The following is a 15,996-nucleotide window of genomic DNA, read 5'->3' as shown; positions in this document are numbered from 1 at the left end:
CCTTTAGAAGAACAGTCAGTGCTCTTAACCACTGAGCTATCTCTCCAGCCCCTTTTTACATGTTCTTTACAACCAAGAATCACAATGTCTGCTATTGCAATACATACTTAGTGCCTTAAACACATGAAATCATTCATGTGATCGTGATCACTGTGGTTTAAATATTGAGGTATCAGACTCCATGTATGAAGATTTACATATGATCTGGGCTCACACAAAGCTTTCATTCCACCATTTTCACGTTAAATTTAATCCAAGTCAGCACAAACAACAAGTGACACAGAGTCAAGCTCAGACTACTCATGTACAGGAGGTGCCACTAAGCCAAGTCCAGTGTCAGGAATCCATGTTTAGCTTGCCATTTCTTTGCCTTTACTACATGACTCAAATTACAGATGTCAGTTTTAGAGAGTGATGTCAATTTTGGAATGACAACAGTTCATAACTTTTAAACTTTCTACTTCATAACTATTAAACATTTTAAAGACCTCACTTTAAAAAAAAAAAAAAGAATATAGCCCTAATAAATGGGATACTGGGGACTGGAGAGATAGCTCAGAAATTAAGAGCACTGGCTGCTCATCCAGAGATCCTGGGTTCAATTCCCAGAACCCACATGGTGGCTCACAACCATCTGTAATGAGATCTGGTGCCCTCTTCTGTTTTGCAGGCAGAACACTGTATACATAATAAATAAATCTTAAAAAAAAAAAATAAATGGGATACTTCAATTTTCAAACAGCAGAGAAACACAAGCTATATTGCTGGATATTTGTACATTGGACAAACCTCTCTGTGCTTCTATTTCAGAGGAGTGACTTCCAAAGAAGTTACTGTCATGTGTTCTATTCCATATCACACTGTGCTCTAATCAGCAAAATATCGTCTGAAAGCCCAAGAGGTGACTGTGAGGAATACAAAATTGGAGCTAGAAGAAGAAACTTTGGAAGTATGAAAGTGGAGAGGGATACATGGGGAAACTCAGTGACCGGAACCATTCCAGATTTGTAAACCTTGTGCAGAGGCAGGCATGACAAAAAGTCTCCAGCTTCCCCAGGGACCCAGAGCAAGGTGGAGCCATATCTGGGCCATGCCTTTTATGGTGACAACCAGTACCCATCAAACACCATCCAGGATTCTCTGTTGTTGCTACCTCACTGAGTATGTGATTTGATTATTTAGAGTGGACAAAAAGAGAATTGGCACTACTTCCATAAATGAACAGAGATTATTACTAAGTTATATATCCAAAGCGGCAACACCAGGCACAGTAACATTCTTCATCAGCCACTTTGGGATACACTCAGGTTATATTATCAAGCATGTGTGTAGTACTTAGTATATGTCAGGGGTAATGATACACTCTAGGGACATAGTGGGGAATCACACAACACAAATTTCTGAGGCTTACAGGAGGAGAAACAAGCCCTTAAAAATAAGTAATTTCAAATAAACAAATACAGGTCACATCCTGAACTGGCCAATAAGAAATATTCCTGAGCCAGGCAATGCCCGAAACATTTGGCATTCTTAAGGATGGAGGCAGGGAAATGTAAAACAGCCTCATATGGGTCAGCTGGCTGGTAGGTGGGCAGGAGTTTCTTGTACTGTATTTACAAATATATGTAGGCATACACTGGAAATTCTTCATACATCTTTTATTTATATACAAATGTTGAGTACATTTACATTTATTTCCCTTTATGTATATACAGAGATGTGGAAGGGAGGTATGGAAAGAGAAAGGAAAACATAGAAAAGGAGGCAGAGAGTGAGAATGTCAGCCAAGCCTAAAGGATGAGGCAGAATGATCAGGGACAACCTGGGGAGCCGAGAACTCCAGCCCATGTGCTGGACAGAATGCTACCTACGGAAGGGTGGATGCCAGAAGTGTATTCAGACTTGTGTAACTGACAACAGCAGAAACAGAGGTTCTGGGAAGAAATGAAATAGTTTGCAGATTAAAATAGCTGGCTCTCAGCTGGATAAGGTGCTGAGATCACCTACATTGGCTAGCCAGAAGCCTGGTCTGTCCCAAACAACAAAATAGAACAAAGCTAACCAACCAAGAGACCGAACACATGGCTGGGTTTTAAATACTGTGAGGAAACTTGTTGCTAGTTAGACTTGTTTATGATACACATTTTTAAGATCTACCTGTCAGTCTGTACTTCTCAAGAAGTGATATCAAAGCCAAACTAGGTCTCTAAGTGACTAGATTTGATTTAGAATCTTACTTTCCAAATAAAAAGTATTATTTTTGTGGATCCAAAATCAGTATTTTGTTTTATTGAATATAGATACAAGAGCGTTTACATTTTTAACATTCCTTGTTGTTTGAAAATATTTTTCCATTTGATGAATTAAGAGAAATGCCTATTATTAGTTATATTCTGATTGATACTGAGGAGTAATGTGTTGCTCTCCTCATCACACATGCTGCTAAAACTACCCTGGACTAACTTCACACTGTGTTGCTCTAACCTGCACTGAGTACTATGGTGGCCACTGCCAGTGTGGCTTTGTCTGTGAAACAAGCTAGTCCCTCAGCTGCACTAGGCACACAGCAGTTGCAGACTAGTCTCATGTGGCTCTCAAAGAGGGTGGGCATGTGCAGACATAGTATTTCCTGCACTTAATAGTTCTACTCCATGATGCCAGCTCCTGGAAACACTGTAGACCCTGGGTTCTTTCTAACATGTTGATACATTTACAATAGTTGTACTTCAAATATACAAAATTCATTTGTAATCTTAGGGATATAATAATAAAGTCACTAGAATCTTGAATCCATGGCTATTTATTAATTATGTAACATTCCTCCTTACAGGTATTTACTTCTGTGGAACTGATCTTAGTGCAATATTATTATTATTATTATTATTATTTTAGCTCATGGAATGATTTAAGATAACAATCTAGCCACATTTTTATTTTCTTTTTTTCTACTTGTAAACAAAGTAGAGAAACAAAAGCTGACATAGTTCATAACTAGCATTTTGATCTTAACAAGAACACGTTAGGCAAAAAGTATGTCTCCTCCTAAGGACTAGAGCATTCTGAATTCACCCCTTTGCTTTTTCTTAAAGTTAACTATAAAATTAAACACTGAAAACTGAACCTTCTCAAATGCAATGTCATAACTTCAAAATTAAGAATAAGGACACCCATACAAGTGTTCGTGTGTATTCCAGCAGACTTTCAGCCCTAGCAACAAGGCTGTTGAGGACAATCAAACTGGGCCAGGACCAGAGGTCATAGAGCTTGAAAGAAGGGAGCAGTATCTAATTTTGAGATAAAGTAGACTGATTGCATAGCTCACTAAATAAATAATATTTAACTGTAATTTTGAAGAAAATACTTTATGTTTTGTACAAAATGCAGAGCAGCTCTGAATGCTGGAGGAACAATGCTGTTAATCCCCAGACAGGTGTGGAGCACTGCTCACACTGACCTCACAGTGCTGTTTCCACACCAGTCTCTCACAGTGGAGAACCTATTACGAACCACGGAGAAAGCATAGCTTGTACATGGTAATTAAAACACAAAGAGATGGCTGTTAGAGACTCCAAGTGAAAACCAGACAACTTCACAGGCTGTAAGATGCAGTTCAGAGAGATAGAAATGAGAAATTCTGACACTGAGGAAGAAAGCAAAAAGAACCAAGTAGGAGCAGTCTTATGCTGAAGTGAAAAGTGATATTGGGCGGGGTTGGAGAAACAGCTCAGCAGTGAAGAGCAGAGATCTCACAGAGACACCGCATGGCAGCTCACAGCCCCCCTGTATCTCAGGTGCAGGGGACCCAAGAGCCTTCTGGTCTCAGCAGGCACTGCACACATGTGGTACATACACATACATGCCGAAAAACACTCAGACGTAAATAAATCAACCCTTTAAAAATCCCTTTATTTGTATTTTATGTGTGTAGGTGTTTTACCTGCATGTGTATCTGTGCACCATGTGCATGCATACCTACCATGTCTAAAAGATGATGTCAGATCCCATGAACTGAGTTACATTTGTACATCACCATGTGGGTGTTTGGAACTGAGCCTGGGTCCTCTGGAGGAACAAGTGCTCATAACTACTGAGCTATCGCTGCAGCTCCCCCTTTTAAAAAGTGAAATTAAGATGGAAGAAAAGAAAGTGGCATCAAAACTGGTTCTTAACACTGAATTCTTGTGCCTTCTGCCCAGCTTTCTATAGAGAACTATCTGAACACTTAAGTGTCAACTAATAGTATAGTAATAATTTATCATTTTTAAGCTTTAAATACCAATTTCTTTCATAGGATTTTTGTTGATCCCAAATTTCTCATTCTGTTCCCCAAGAAGTTGGAGAACTCACTATCACTGTTTTGAAAAGTCTCTTCCTCATCTCTAGCTGCAGGATTAGCCCTAACAATACGATCCTCCCACGGCAGCACCTCATTGGAACACCCATCACAGTAGAGTAGGCTGTCGTGGAGTGCTGTCTTAACCCTGGCACTGTCTCCCTTAAGGCCTTTCTTTCCCAATGCTATCCTGTCTCATTATATTAAAAAAAACAAACAAACAAAAAAAAAACAACATGTAACTTTGGTAAGGAGAAATTAGGGCTTGTTAAGTAGTAAGTCCAATGTCCACATTCCCAGGCAGGAACAACTAACCATGTATCTGGTCTCTGATGAAATCTAGATGACCAATGGAAGAACCCTATGGCAGTTCAAAGCACTGGATGAAAACAGAAAAACCTATAACAGAGTTCAAAGCACAGGCTGGTCATTAAAAATGGCTCATGTTCCTCTTCTGACAAGTCAATTTACTTTTCTGAGCCTTGGGCAAAGAGCTAAGAGTCAGCTATACCCAGATTCTTTCCAGTGCAAACTCCGTGACTTTAAGGTCTGGTTTCCACCGGGCTAGCTGGGTGGCTAACATCAGCTGAGGTAATATGGAGGTGGCTAAGGGAAAGGCGCCTTTCATGAGGACAGGTCTGTTCCAGAGAAACTCTGAGGTTGAAGGAGACTACTGTGTTCATTATCAGTGCAATGATCCTCCTTGCACACCTAAAGAACAAATTAAATGTGGGAATTTCATTTTTTTTTAGTTGTTTTAAATACTGTAACAAACTGTTTTTCTTTTTGAGGTGTCAGGGATGAAATGTAAGTTTGTGTGCTGTTGCCACTGAGCTATATCCTCAGCCCCAGAACATTTTTTAAAAGTTAAGTAACAACAGGAAATATTTAGCCAGAACTACGAAAATCCATCATGGAAATAACCATCCTCCAATTGAAAGAAACTCAATCATCAACTAATTCTGGAATAGTGAGTATGCTATTAAAGCCCAAGACGGTGTTTGGATAAAGATGTACTCTGCGGTATCATCTAATCCTAAAATTACTGAAATCCATTAGCAGCTGCCAGGATCAAGATCACAAGAGACTGTACAGAGTGTTTCGAAATATGGACATTTAAGAAAAAATACATAAATATAAATCGTGTGTACATTAGTGAGGTAGACTGTTCTGCTTAGTTTATCACATAAAGACCTCTATTTTCATGAAAATTCAATGAGACAAACAGAATTTATTTTCTACTCTCATCTTTGGGGACTAGTTAAAACCTTTGCTGCACTTTTGTTTGCATAGCTTGTGTAAATTACCTCACGTGCAGAGAGACAACACAGTTGTAAACCAGTCAGCCCCTAAACTAAAAAATGAATTGGAATTGCTGCACTTGAATTCCACACTCAAATGTCCCCACACATAACATGCTAGTAAAGCAAGCGTAAGTGACCGCTACTTCTCTGTAATAATGGAGGCGCATTTAAGATGATGTCAGTATCTGCACATTAAACCTGTATGTTCAGGTTTTGTCTACTGGGTCTTGAAACACATTCTGGAAAAACACAGGCGAGCTTTTATTGACAGCAAATGTTTTTGAAATCTTCACAACAGAAAGATTCAGAATGGAAAATGTCTAGTTATTAAACAGTTCAAAGCACACTGTGGTTCCAAAAAGAAAGCTTTTCCTTTCTGTATATGTCTTTTAACAAAAATAAAATTTCAAAATCTGAAAATGATGTACTGTCATAACTAGTTACATGAACAAATAAAACTTAAAAATACCATGAATTATCTTTACAGAAAACACCTGTTTGGACTCACATTGGTGCATCTGTGTTCTATTAAAGTATGAACACACTCTCTACCTCATAAGATAAACAAATCACATGGTGAATGTATTTTGTTACAGGTAGTCCAATTAAAAGTTACTTATTCAAACAAAATACATTAAACTAACAATCATGGTACAATTTAAAGATTTTCATTCCATTAGTATCTGATCTCCTTAACTCTCAAACCAAGGTTCAAATATAAAAAAACTCAATTTTACTAATCTATGCTAATATTAACTTTCAAAGTAATAATGTCTTGAAACCAATACATCAGAATGCTAGACAATATTTAATTTCTCTTTCTTCTGTGCGTGTGTACTGTGTGCAGAGCTTTCATGCAGGTAAGCAGGTGTGTGTGCCTGCGTGTGTGCATGTGTGGGTCAGGAGAAGACAACAGATATGCCCACTGTTCTTCACCTTACTTCTTTATGCCTGAGTCTCCGACAACACTGGAAACTCACTGTTTCAGCTACACTGGCTGGCCAGCATGCTCCCAGGATCTGCACGACTCTACATCCCAACAACGTGTTTACAGGAATACAAATTCATGGCCAGATTCTTAGTGTTTCAGTTCTTATGAAATCCAGTCCTTCTGTCCACAGAGCAAATATTCTTATACATTGAGCCAGCTCTTCAGCTTCATGGTTTTATTATTACTACCATCATCATCACCATCATCACCGCCACCCCATCAACATTATCACCATCATCAACATCATCATCATCACCATCATCACCACCATCACCATTACCCAAATCACCATCATCACCACCATCATCATCATGACCATCAGCACCACCACCACCACCATCAACAGAGTATCTTACTAGATAGCTCTGGCTGGCCTGGACCTTATTAAGTAGACCAGGATGGCCTCAAACTCACAGATATCTGCTATCCTCTATCTCCTAAATGCTGGAATTGAAAATGTAAGTCATCATGTCTAGCTTTGTGGTTTTATTTTAATATTCACATAAAGAAAACATACTGCTCATTCTAAGTGTCAGAAATACTCATCTTGATTGTATCTATCTTCATTATTCACAGGTTAAATATAATAGTTTTATCTATTTGATCCACTGACAATTGTGTTTTCCTACAATGGAAACATTTCTGTATGTGTGTCTTCATGAGCACACAGTCCTAAGTTCAGACTAAGTTACTATTTACATGTGAGCTGCTGCTGTGTAACACAGAAGGGGGGATGACTCAACTTCTGAAGTCCTTTCTCGTAAGCTACAGGAAGTGCTTACTCTTTACCATCACAGTTCTAAAACCTAAAATTGATAGAGTGAATAAGCTTATAATTTCATTTCTCAGCTTAGAAAGGCTCAAAACCATTTCATATCACAAATATATAGCACCAGGGCTGGAGAGATGGCAGGGCAGGTAAAAGCATTTGCTGCTCTTGCAGAGGACCTGGGTTTGGTTCCCTGCAACCACATGGTGGTTCACAACTATCTGTAACTCTAGTTCCAGGGGATCTGGTGCCCTCTTCTGGCCTCCACAAGCATTAGCCACACACACAGTGTACAAGCATACATGAAGCACTCACACAAACATGTAAAGATTTATTGAATTACCTCATAAAGGCACTAATGCTTTATAAGATGCATATTATATGCAAACTCACAATATCAATGAAATATCCATTATTTCCTAATTCCTGACTTGAAGAAATTTATCACATGCAGGATACAGAATGGTAAGAATTTACAATGTGTTGGATATGGTGGTGTACACCTTTAATACCAGCACTGGTGAGACAGAGGCAAGCATATCTCTGAGTTTGAGGCTAGCCAATGTGGCACAGTAAGACCATGCTACATATAAACTTCTAAAGTTGATTTTATGCTTTTCAAATTAAAAATGTAGTAAGTGACCTGTTTAATCACTTCACACTCATTATCTAATTGATTTATTTTTGTTAGGTCCATTTTATAGATGTATAACTCAGACTAGGGAAGATAACTCATAGACATGATGACATAATCAATTCTAATCTAGACAGACTTTAAATCTATACACCTAAGTACCATCATTTGAGAAAAAGAGATGCCAAATTTACACCTGCCATTGCACTGTGAAGCTTGTTCTGGAAGCTGGCGGTCTGGCGCCCACCTGGTACCTAGCTAGTTCACCTCCCTGAGTGTCATGTGACCCACTGCTTCTGAGAAGCACAAGCCAGCCATTCCCTGAGGCCTCCAGTGAGACAGCACAGAAAACCTCGAGGCTCAGAGCTTTAAAGCACACTGTGGAGTGCTGGGACGTGCTGTAGGGAGGACTTTATAGCACACACTGGGGTGTTTGACTCTTCTGATAGAAGAGTGAACATAAACTGACAGAGAAGTCAATGTAGCCTAGATGCAAAGGCTTGGCAGTAGAAATCAGACTTGTAGAGTGGTTTAATAACCCTTCTTTGATTTAAGACACAACCTCAGGTATCTTAATTTACTCGTCTCTCAGACACACACAGAATTACTAACCTTCCACATTCATGGCTTCTCTCAGAACCTGAAGTTTCTTTTGTCTCTCTCGAATTCTGTCCAAAGCACTTGATACTGCAGAGGAAGTTGGCGTTTCCCGAGTGTGATACACTGGCTCCACTTTCTGAGGGCCAAAGACATCCAAGGCAATGCTTCCATCAGAGTACCTGGCCTCTTTCTTTCTGGGAGTGATTGAAGTCCGTTCTGTTACAGCCTCAGGGTCACAGTGCTGGTACCTGCCAGTCTCTCCAGAAAAGTCCCTGTCAGCTGTACAAAACAAGTCCATGGAGGAAGCCCAGACCTTCTTCTTGGAGAGCGTGTCGATTCCGGGGAAAACCTTTTTATGTGGACTGCTAGTTTTGAACGGGTAAGGGGAGGAGACAGTCCCAGAATCTTCAAGCCTGGAGTTATTATCAGATGGGATATCCTTGAAACAATCTTCCTCATCGTGTGTGTCTCTGATGGACAGAAATCCCATAGACTTACTAAGCCCTTTGTTAAGAAAAGTCTGATGAGAGAATGGAGCCTTGTGTATGTCTAGAGCGTCAGAAGTGGAACTTCTTCCTGGAATGATAAGAATCTATCATGTATGCGCAGCATCTTTAGAAAATCAGCTAGAATGTAACCTACTACTGATAGTGAAAGTGCTGCCAGCTCCCTAAATTATCCATGTGGAAGACCAGAGGTGAAATGACGACGGTAATTGTGAGAGTGGAAGCAGAGTATATAAAGTCTTGAGTCAAATGTCTCTTGCTTTGCTTTGGTATTACTAGGGATTGAACCTAGGCCCTTGTGCATGCAAGAACTCTGCCACTGAGCTATGCTAGCATCACAATGCCTCTTACGAACAACGTACATAATATATTGAACATGCACTTTTGAGTATTTCAGTCCTCAGAAGCAAAGTATTTGGTTTAAAAATGAAGATAAAAGTTGTTAATAACATCTAATTTTGTAAAACAGTAATTACTCATGAAATTATTGGGGGTAATAAAATGCATACTATACTCTTTTAACTTCTAAAAATGTAACTTAAAATTTTTTTCCAGGGTTAAAAAGTCCTAGCACATTCTGATCCTTCAAATAAATGTTTAATTGAAGAAACAGAATTCTTTGTATTCTGCATAGAAAGAAAAATTTAACACTTGGAATTATCAAGTTCAAGATTTTACTATAACTAGATATAGTTTCAGAAAATTTTACCATGTCTGAAACCCAGTTAATTTCTATCTAAACTGCTAAAGAAACCCAAGTTTTCATGACAGACTATTATAGAGACTAAAATTTCTTCCCTTAGAATGGAATGCATCACTATTTGCTAGCTGCAACCTCAATTTTAGCTTTATATTTACAGTTCAATAGAATTAAAACCAGGTATTTATTCTGTTGGTTTTTAAAGTTTTATGGAGACACACCAGAAATGTCCGTTTGGTTATATTAATTCTATGAATCAACAGATCAACACCAAAATGGTATTTGTCCAGTACTGAAAAAAATGTGAGAAATATTTGAAATTGCTACCTCAATAGCCCTAAACAGTGACAAATTTCTCTGGTATATTCTGTGACCTCTCTTTGAAAACAAACATGCTGTATAATATGACTAGATTCTTCTTAGTAACAAGAAATTGCTTACAAATTCATCTGAATCTACCAATTATCACTTCGAAGTAATACAAATTTAATCTAACCTTTCTCAAAAGACAAACAAAACCAAGACCAACTCCTCCCATTACCACACATCCTTTTAGCTACTGTCTTTCCAGTGCCTTCCTTTCCATTCATTCATTCCCTACTTTGGTCAGGCTCCAGCTACTTACTCTGCACCTGGGTGGCCTCCCAATTGCCAAGCTCAGTGACTCTGCTCCAGGTGAAGGTCTCTCATGGGCTCCCTTTCTTCTTCACACCTGGCTCCCCTGCTGGGGCTGCTTACCCCTCTTTACTCTTGCTTTTCCCTAATCCTTTAATGTATTTCCAAATGTTGGCTTTCCTCGAGTATCAGGTTCAGAATTCCTCTTTTGTCTTTCTCCTTATAAAATGTTATTAACAATACTTTAAATATTATCTGGATTTGAAAACATCTCTAGTTCACTTTCTTAACAACATCTTTCTGGAGAAGCTACAGTCTTACACAACTGAATTGCTGCTGCTGTGCCTCAGAAGCACCTCAGACTGTTCAAGATTCACTCATCTTGTGTTTTCTGCTTCCAGAATGATCCATTACTTTCCAGTCTTTCCTAATACTGTAAGTGGCACTATTACCCAACTGATTACTCAAAATGGAAATATGGGCACTGTCCTTAAATGACTCATCTTCCTTACCTCCATCAGCAATTACTGTTTAAATTTTTCAAAGACACCTTGCTTCATGTGTTAATATCCATTCCACTGCCATTGCATCATACCCAATTAATGATGTTGATTGGCTAGATCACTGTTGTAACCCTTACATTAGCTGCTTCTATCAACTCCTTTCAACATCCAGAATTATATTTTTACAATGTAAATTCTCATGTCACTAACCTGTTCAACAAATCACAGTCTCAGGAAATTGAAACGTCTGGATCTGCCACTTGAATTCTTTACATTTGATATCTATTTCCTCATTTTATCTAAGTCATAGGCTTTTCTCTGTTGAGTTCTTATACATAAAAATATACTTTTCTGTGGCCAGGCGTTGGTGGTGCACGCCTTTAATCCCAGCACTCGGGAGGCAGAGGCAGGTGGATCTCTGTGAGTTTGAGGCCTCCCTGGTCTCCACAGCAAGTGCCAGGATAGGCTCCAAAGCTACACAGAGAAACCCTGTCTTGAAAAACCAAAGAAAAAAATTATACATAATATATACACTTTTCTGACTCTTCTTTTTCAGTTCTTTCTCATGTCCAGTTTCTTTTCATGTCCAGTTTCTTTGCATTCAGTTGTTTTATTTTAATCTTTTCAAAAAATCAATTAACTTATTTATCTCTGTGTGTATGGGTATTTTGCCTGTATGTATGTATGAACGTGTGTGCAGTGCCTAAAGAGGCAACAAGAGGGTGTTTGATCACCTGGAACTGGAATTCAAGAGGTTGTAAGCTACTGCAGGGGTGCTGGGAATTGAACTCAGGTCCTCTGAAAGAAGCCAGTGCTCTAACTACTGAGCCACCTCTCCAGGCTCCCCATGGTTTTACTTTAAATAGGACTTCCTCAAAGCAGTCAACCCTCTGTCATTATAATAGAAGCAAACCACTTAACAGATGCATTGCAGGCTCATGGCCTTGTAGGACGTAAGTGCATGTCTGCATTTAGAGCATTAGACCGTTCTTGTTTACTAACAGTACATTAATTGGTCACGGCATCTCCAGAAGCATGTCTTCGCCCAAACCACACAGGCCTAAAGGAACTGCTAACTACATGGCTTTTGGGAAGCTGCTGATTTACAGACAGGGCTCTATGGTTGTGATGAAAATTATTCAGATACAGAAACATTTCGGTATACATTTATTCAAAGTTCAAGAAGTTAAGACCAACATAGGTTATATATTAAAACCCTGTCTCAAAGAAATAAAAAGTGGGGCTGGTGAAATGGCTTAGTTGTTAAGAGCACTTGCTGCTCTTACAGAGGACTGGGTTCAGTTTGCAGTCCCTATGTGGTGGCTCACAACTGTCTGTCACTCTGTTCCAGGGAACTGGAACCCTCTTCTGGCCTCTACAGGCATTACACACATGTAGCATACATTATAAGCAAAGCATTCATGCACATAAGAGGACAACAGCAGAAGAAAGGTGCTATGAGGGAGGCAATGAGGAAGGAGGGGGCGCTAACTGGGGATGGAGGGGGGAAGAGTGATGTAACACAGGAAAGGAAAGATAAATAACACTGTGAGGATTTAAAATACACAGAAAAATATTGTATAAGCTTATTTAAAATATGTGTATGCATATATTTGTGTATATACATACACACATAAATATATATTTAATGGCGTTATGTCACATGGGGTCATGGTGCCCCCCCCAAGAGCTATGTAACAAAAATTCCATCATCAGGCATGGGAACTCCCATACCCCCTGAATTATTGTTTGAGGGAATATGTGAGTCTCCTAAAACAATATAGGCTATTGTCACTGCCCTTTGTTTCCTTCCAGAACTTGAAACTAATATCCTATTGCTGGAGACACCACACATTTCAGACACAGGAGAAATAAAGCTGAAAGTGACCTAGGAAGTCCCTCTGAGGACTGGCTTTTACAGTATGGGAAGGTGCTATGCAACCTGCCTAGGAAGAGCAGCAAAACCTATAAACAAAAGCCTGGTGTATAAAGCCTACAAACCACAGTGACTGGCCTGGCAACTAACTTGTCTCCAAAGGTACAATACTGGCATTTTCATTGGGGGTAACCAACAACTGCCTGATTGAACTTAAGGCCTACTTGATGGGAGGGATTCATGCCTGGTACTATAGACAAAGGCAACCACACATGACTGGAGATGCCAATAAACCCTAGAGGAAAATTTACTACTGCCATCTCCCTAAACTTATGCAATTTCAAACTGTAGTCTAAACACTGATTCTTACATTCAGCGGTAAGTGTAGTGCAGCCATCCTCACCCCTCACAGAAGAAGCTTCCTTTATAACAGACTGAAACCACTACAGGGTCCATAGCTGCTCAAGATGCAGAGATTAAGTGTGTCTCTGAGGTGCTCAAACCCAACTGGTATCAACAGTGCAACTCTTAAACCTACAGCTCAGGGAACATCACAGAAGAGGGGCAGAAATATTTTAAGAGCCGGGGACCAAGATGCCTACTGCTAGACTAGATAGCATCCACTAGACATCATAAGAAAATGAAACCATGAACTCCCAACTACATCGCTGCTTGAACAATATTGGCATAATGACATCACCAGCTGACATGCCAAAATGGACAGTGGAAATTTCACAAATCCTGTCACTTGATGAAGAACTATAGATGGTCAATGGGTGATAAAAGGGGGAAAATCAGTTTCCTCCAGGGACAGGATCCCAAAGTTGTCTAATTATAGGTGGTCCATCCTGGACACATATGAAGATGGTCAATGTTAAAGAGACTCAATGGATTATATGTGTGCACATACACACATACCTGTATATATACCTGCAACAATAATTAGAAGAGGTCATAAATTTGGGAGGGGAAGGCAGAAGTGAGCTAGAAGCAATGCTCATGTATGAAGTTCTCAAATTAAATTAAATGCACACTCATACAAATAAAATAAAAACAAATCTTCAAAAGAATACATGAAAATATACAGTGGAAATAAAACAATCTACTTGAAAGTTTGTCACAATTTTTTTTTACTCCTCCAAATGTCAAATATAACTATAGTGCAATTTGTTCTTGAAGTTTTCAAATCATATCTGCTAACATTATAATCACAAACTTGAAATCTCATGACAATTATTTATAAAAGTATAAAAGACAATCTTGAATCATAATTAAAGCCAATGGGACCACGAAAAGACTGGTGAAATACAAAGAGGGTCAAAAAAGGGAGAGAGATGGGGAGAATGGTAACATCTGAGGAAACTGAGCAGAAAATGGAAGCATGAAACAAGGTTTAAAGACAGAGGTATGTATTTGTCACAAACGGTCTAATAGGAAAGGGTAAGAGTTACAAAGTTGTAAGTTACAAAAATGTTAAAGGGAGAAAAAAACATTGTGGACAAAACAAGAAAAACAAAGCCAAGTGGTCCCTCTCCCCCCCCCCCCCGCCCCGCCCCCGCCCCCGCCCCCAGCATCTCTTTGTCTGTGACTGGTTTTATTTGAATTTTGGAATAAAAAGGAGACATGCTCATAGGTAGGTGTGTAGGCTTATGGTAAGAAGTCAGATGTCAGCTGTTCCAAACAACCCATTTTTAAACCAAATATTCCTACCTGGCAGGACTATCATCACATTCTATCATGCTAACGATGCTCTCACTGAATTCAACTGCACCACCAGACACATAATTGCCTGATTTACACCTTATAGGATGTGTAAAATAAAAGATGTTTATAAATTAAAATTAAAGATGTAATATAAAATAATAAGAATTCTGAAAATCACAAATCTTTAGTAAGATGAAGTAAGGGTATAATATAGCAGCATAGTAGTTATGTTATGTTGCTAAGGCACAAGGGAAAAATCCACTAATCTAGAACTTAAAAAGGGAGTTCAAATATAGAACCTAGCCATATTGTCGAAAAGAAACATTGCATCCAAGGCTAGTGCTGATTGGATGCTTGAATCTGCTGGCCAAAGAGCATGTGTTGATAACAGCAGTGTGTGCCATTTAATCATTTGTACTTGAGACTAAACAAAATGTATACTATTTGACTGCTTTCCCCATAGTTCTAAACATTTGTGCAAGCTATTTGAATTATTTTACCCAGTAAGCAATAAATACAATTGCATGACAGCTGTGACCACTGCCAGGCAGTGAAGGCAACACTTGATGAAAACAATGATGAAACACTTGATGGGGCTGCTTGTGAGCTTCTGACGTGGAAGAAACAATGAAAGTTCCCCATCCTAACACACTCCTTCTACTGTACTAGCAGAGCACACTAGACCACATTAGGACACTTGTTTCGCTGTTAAATTTATACACTATCTCACCTTATTTAGTCACTTCCATAAAGTTTTTCCATACCCTTACTCCTAAGCAGAACAATAAGACATTGTGTCTTATTTGTTTTATACCTATAATTTCTTATAAGATAGCTTCCAAAAGAACGATGGTTGTAACTTGATTATAAAACGTTTAAACTCCAGTTTAGGCAGCATCACTTAGAAAGAAGACTACTATCAAGAGATTCTGTCTTCCTAATCAATCCATAAGCTTATGCCAGCCAGTCAATCTCCACGTTTCTTGTTTCCCCCATCTACAACATGTGGGAATGATTTAACATTCCCTCTTTTCTAGATGACAGAAGTGAGCTAGCACAGCTGAACTATTCCGAGTCCCTCTGAACTAAGGGGATATAAATTAAATTTTGTCTCTTTTCTAATTCTGCCTTGTTTTTTTTCCTAGGCATATAATTATTTACCAAGAGGGATTTACAAGGTTTTTTTTTTTTTTTGAGAGAAAATAATGAAACCAGAGACCAGAAGGTCTCTATTCTTGAATAGAAGATCATCACACTGCTCCAAATAGGATAAAAGGTAGACTTTACTATCTCTTCAGGAGGCTCTGAGCTCAATTTACAGACCCATATTATCACCAATTATAAGCAATGAAATTTTACAACAAAACCATCAACACTCTCCTGCAGAGTGTGCAGTTTGCTTAAAACCAAGTAGGAAGCAATAAATAGAGTGAAGACAAAATCTTTAAAAAGATCAGGGCG

The 15,996-nt window shown here is 38.9% G+C and overlaps 1 protein-coding gene across 1 annotated transcript in view; it reads right to left on the bottom strand.

Annotated features, from left to right (window-relative positions):
* The window catches only part of Ptpn13 (protein tyrosine phosphatase non-receptor type 13), a 165,823-nt gene that overhangs the window by 83,376 nt on the left and 66,451 nt on the right, over window positions 1-15,996 (bottom strand). Inside the window, 1 exon segment of the mRNA XM_027388500.2 lies at window positions 8,644-9,207. Within this exon segment, the coding sequence (XP_027244301.1) occupies window positions 8,644-9,207 (564 nt within the window).

Source organism: Cricetulus griseus (genome assembly GCF_003668045.3).
Source record: "Cricetulus griseus strain 17A/GY chromosome 1 unlocalized genomic scaffold, alternate assembly CriGri-PICRH-1.0 chr1_1, whole genome shotgun sequence".
Classification (NCBI taxonomy): domain Eukaryota; kingdom Metazoa; phylum Chordata; class Mammalia; order Rodentia; family Cricetidae; genus Cricetulus; species Cricetulus griseus.
This window is presented reverse-complemented; position numbering and strand designations above follow the sequence as displayed.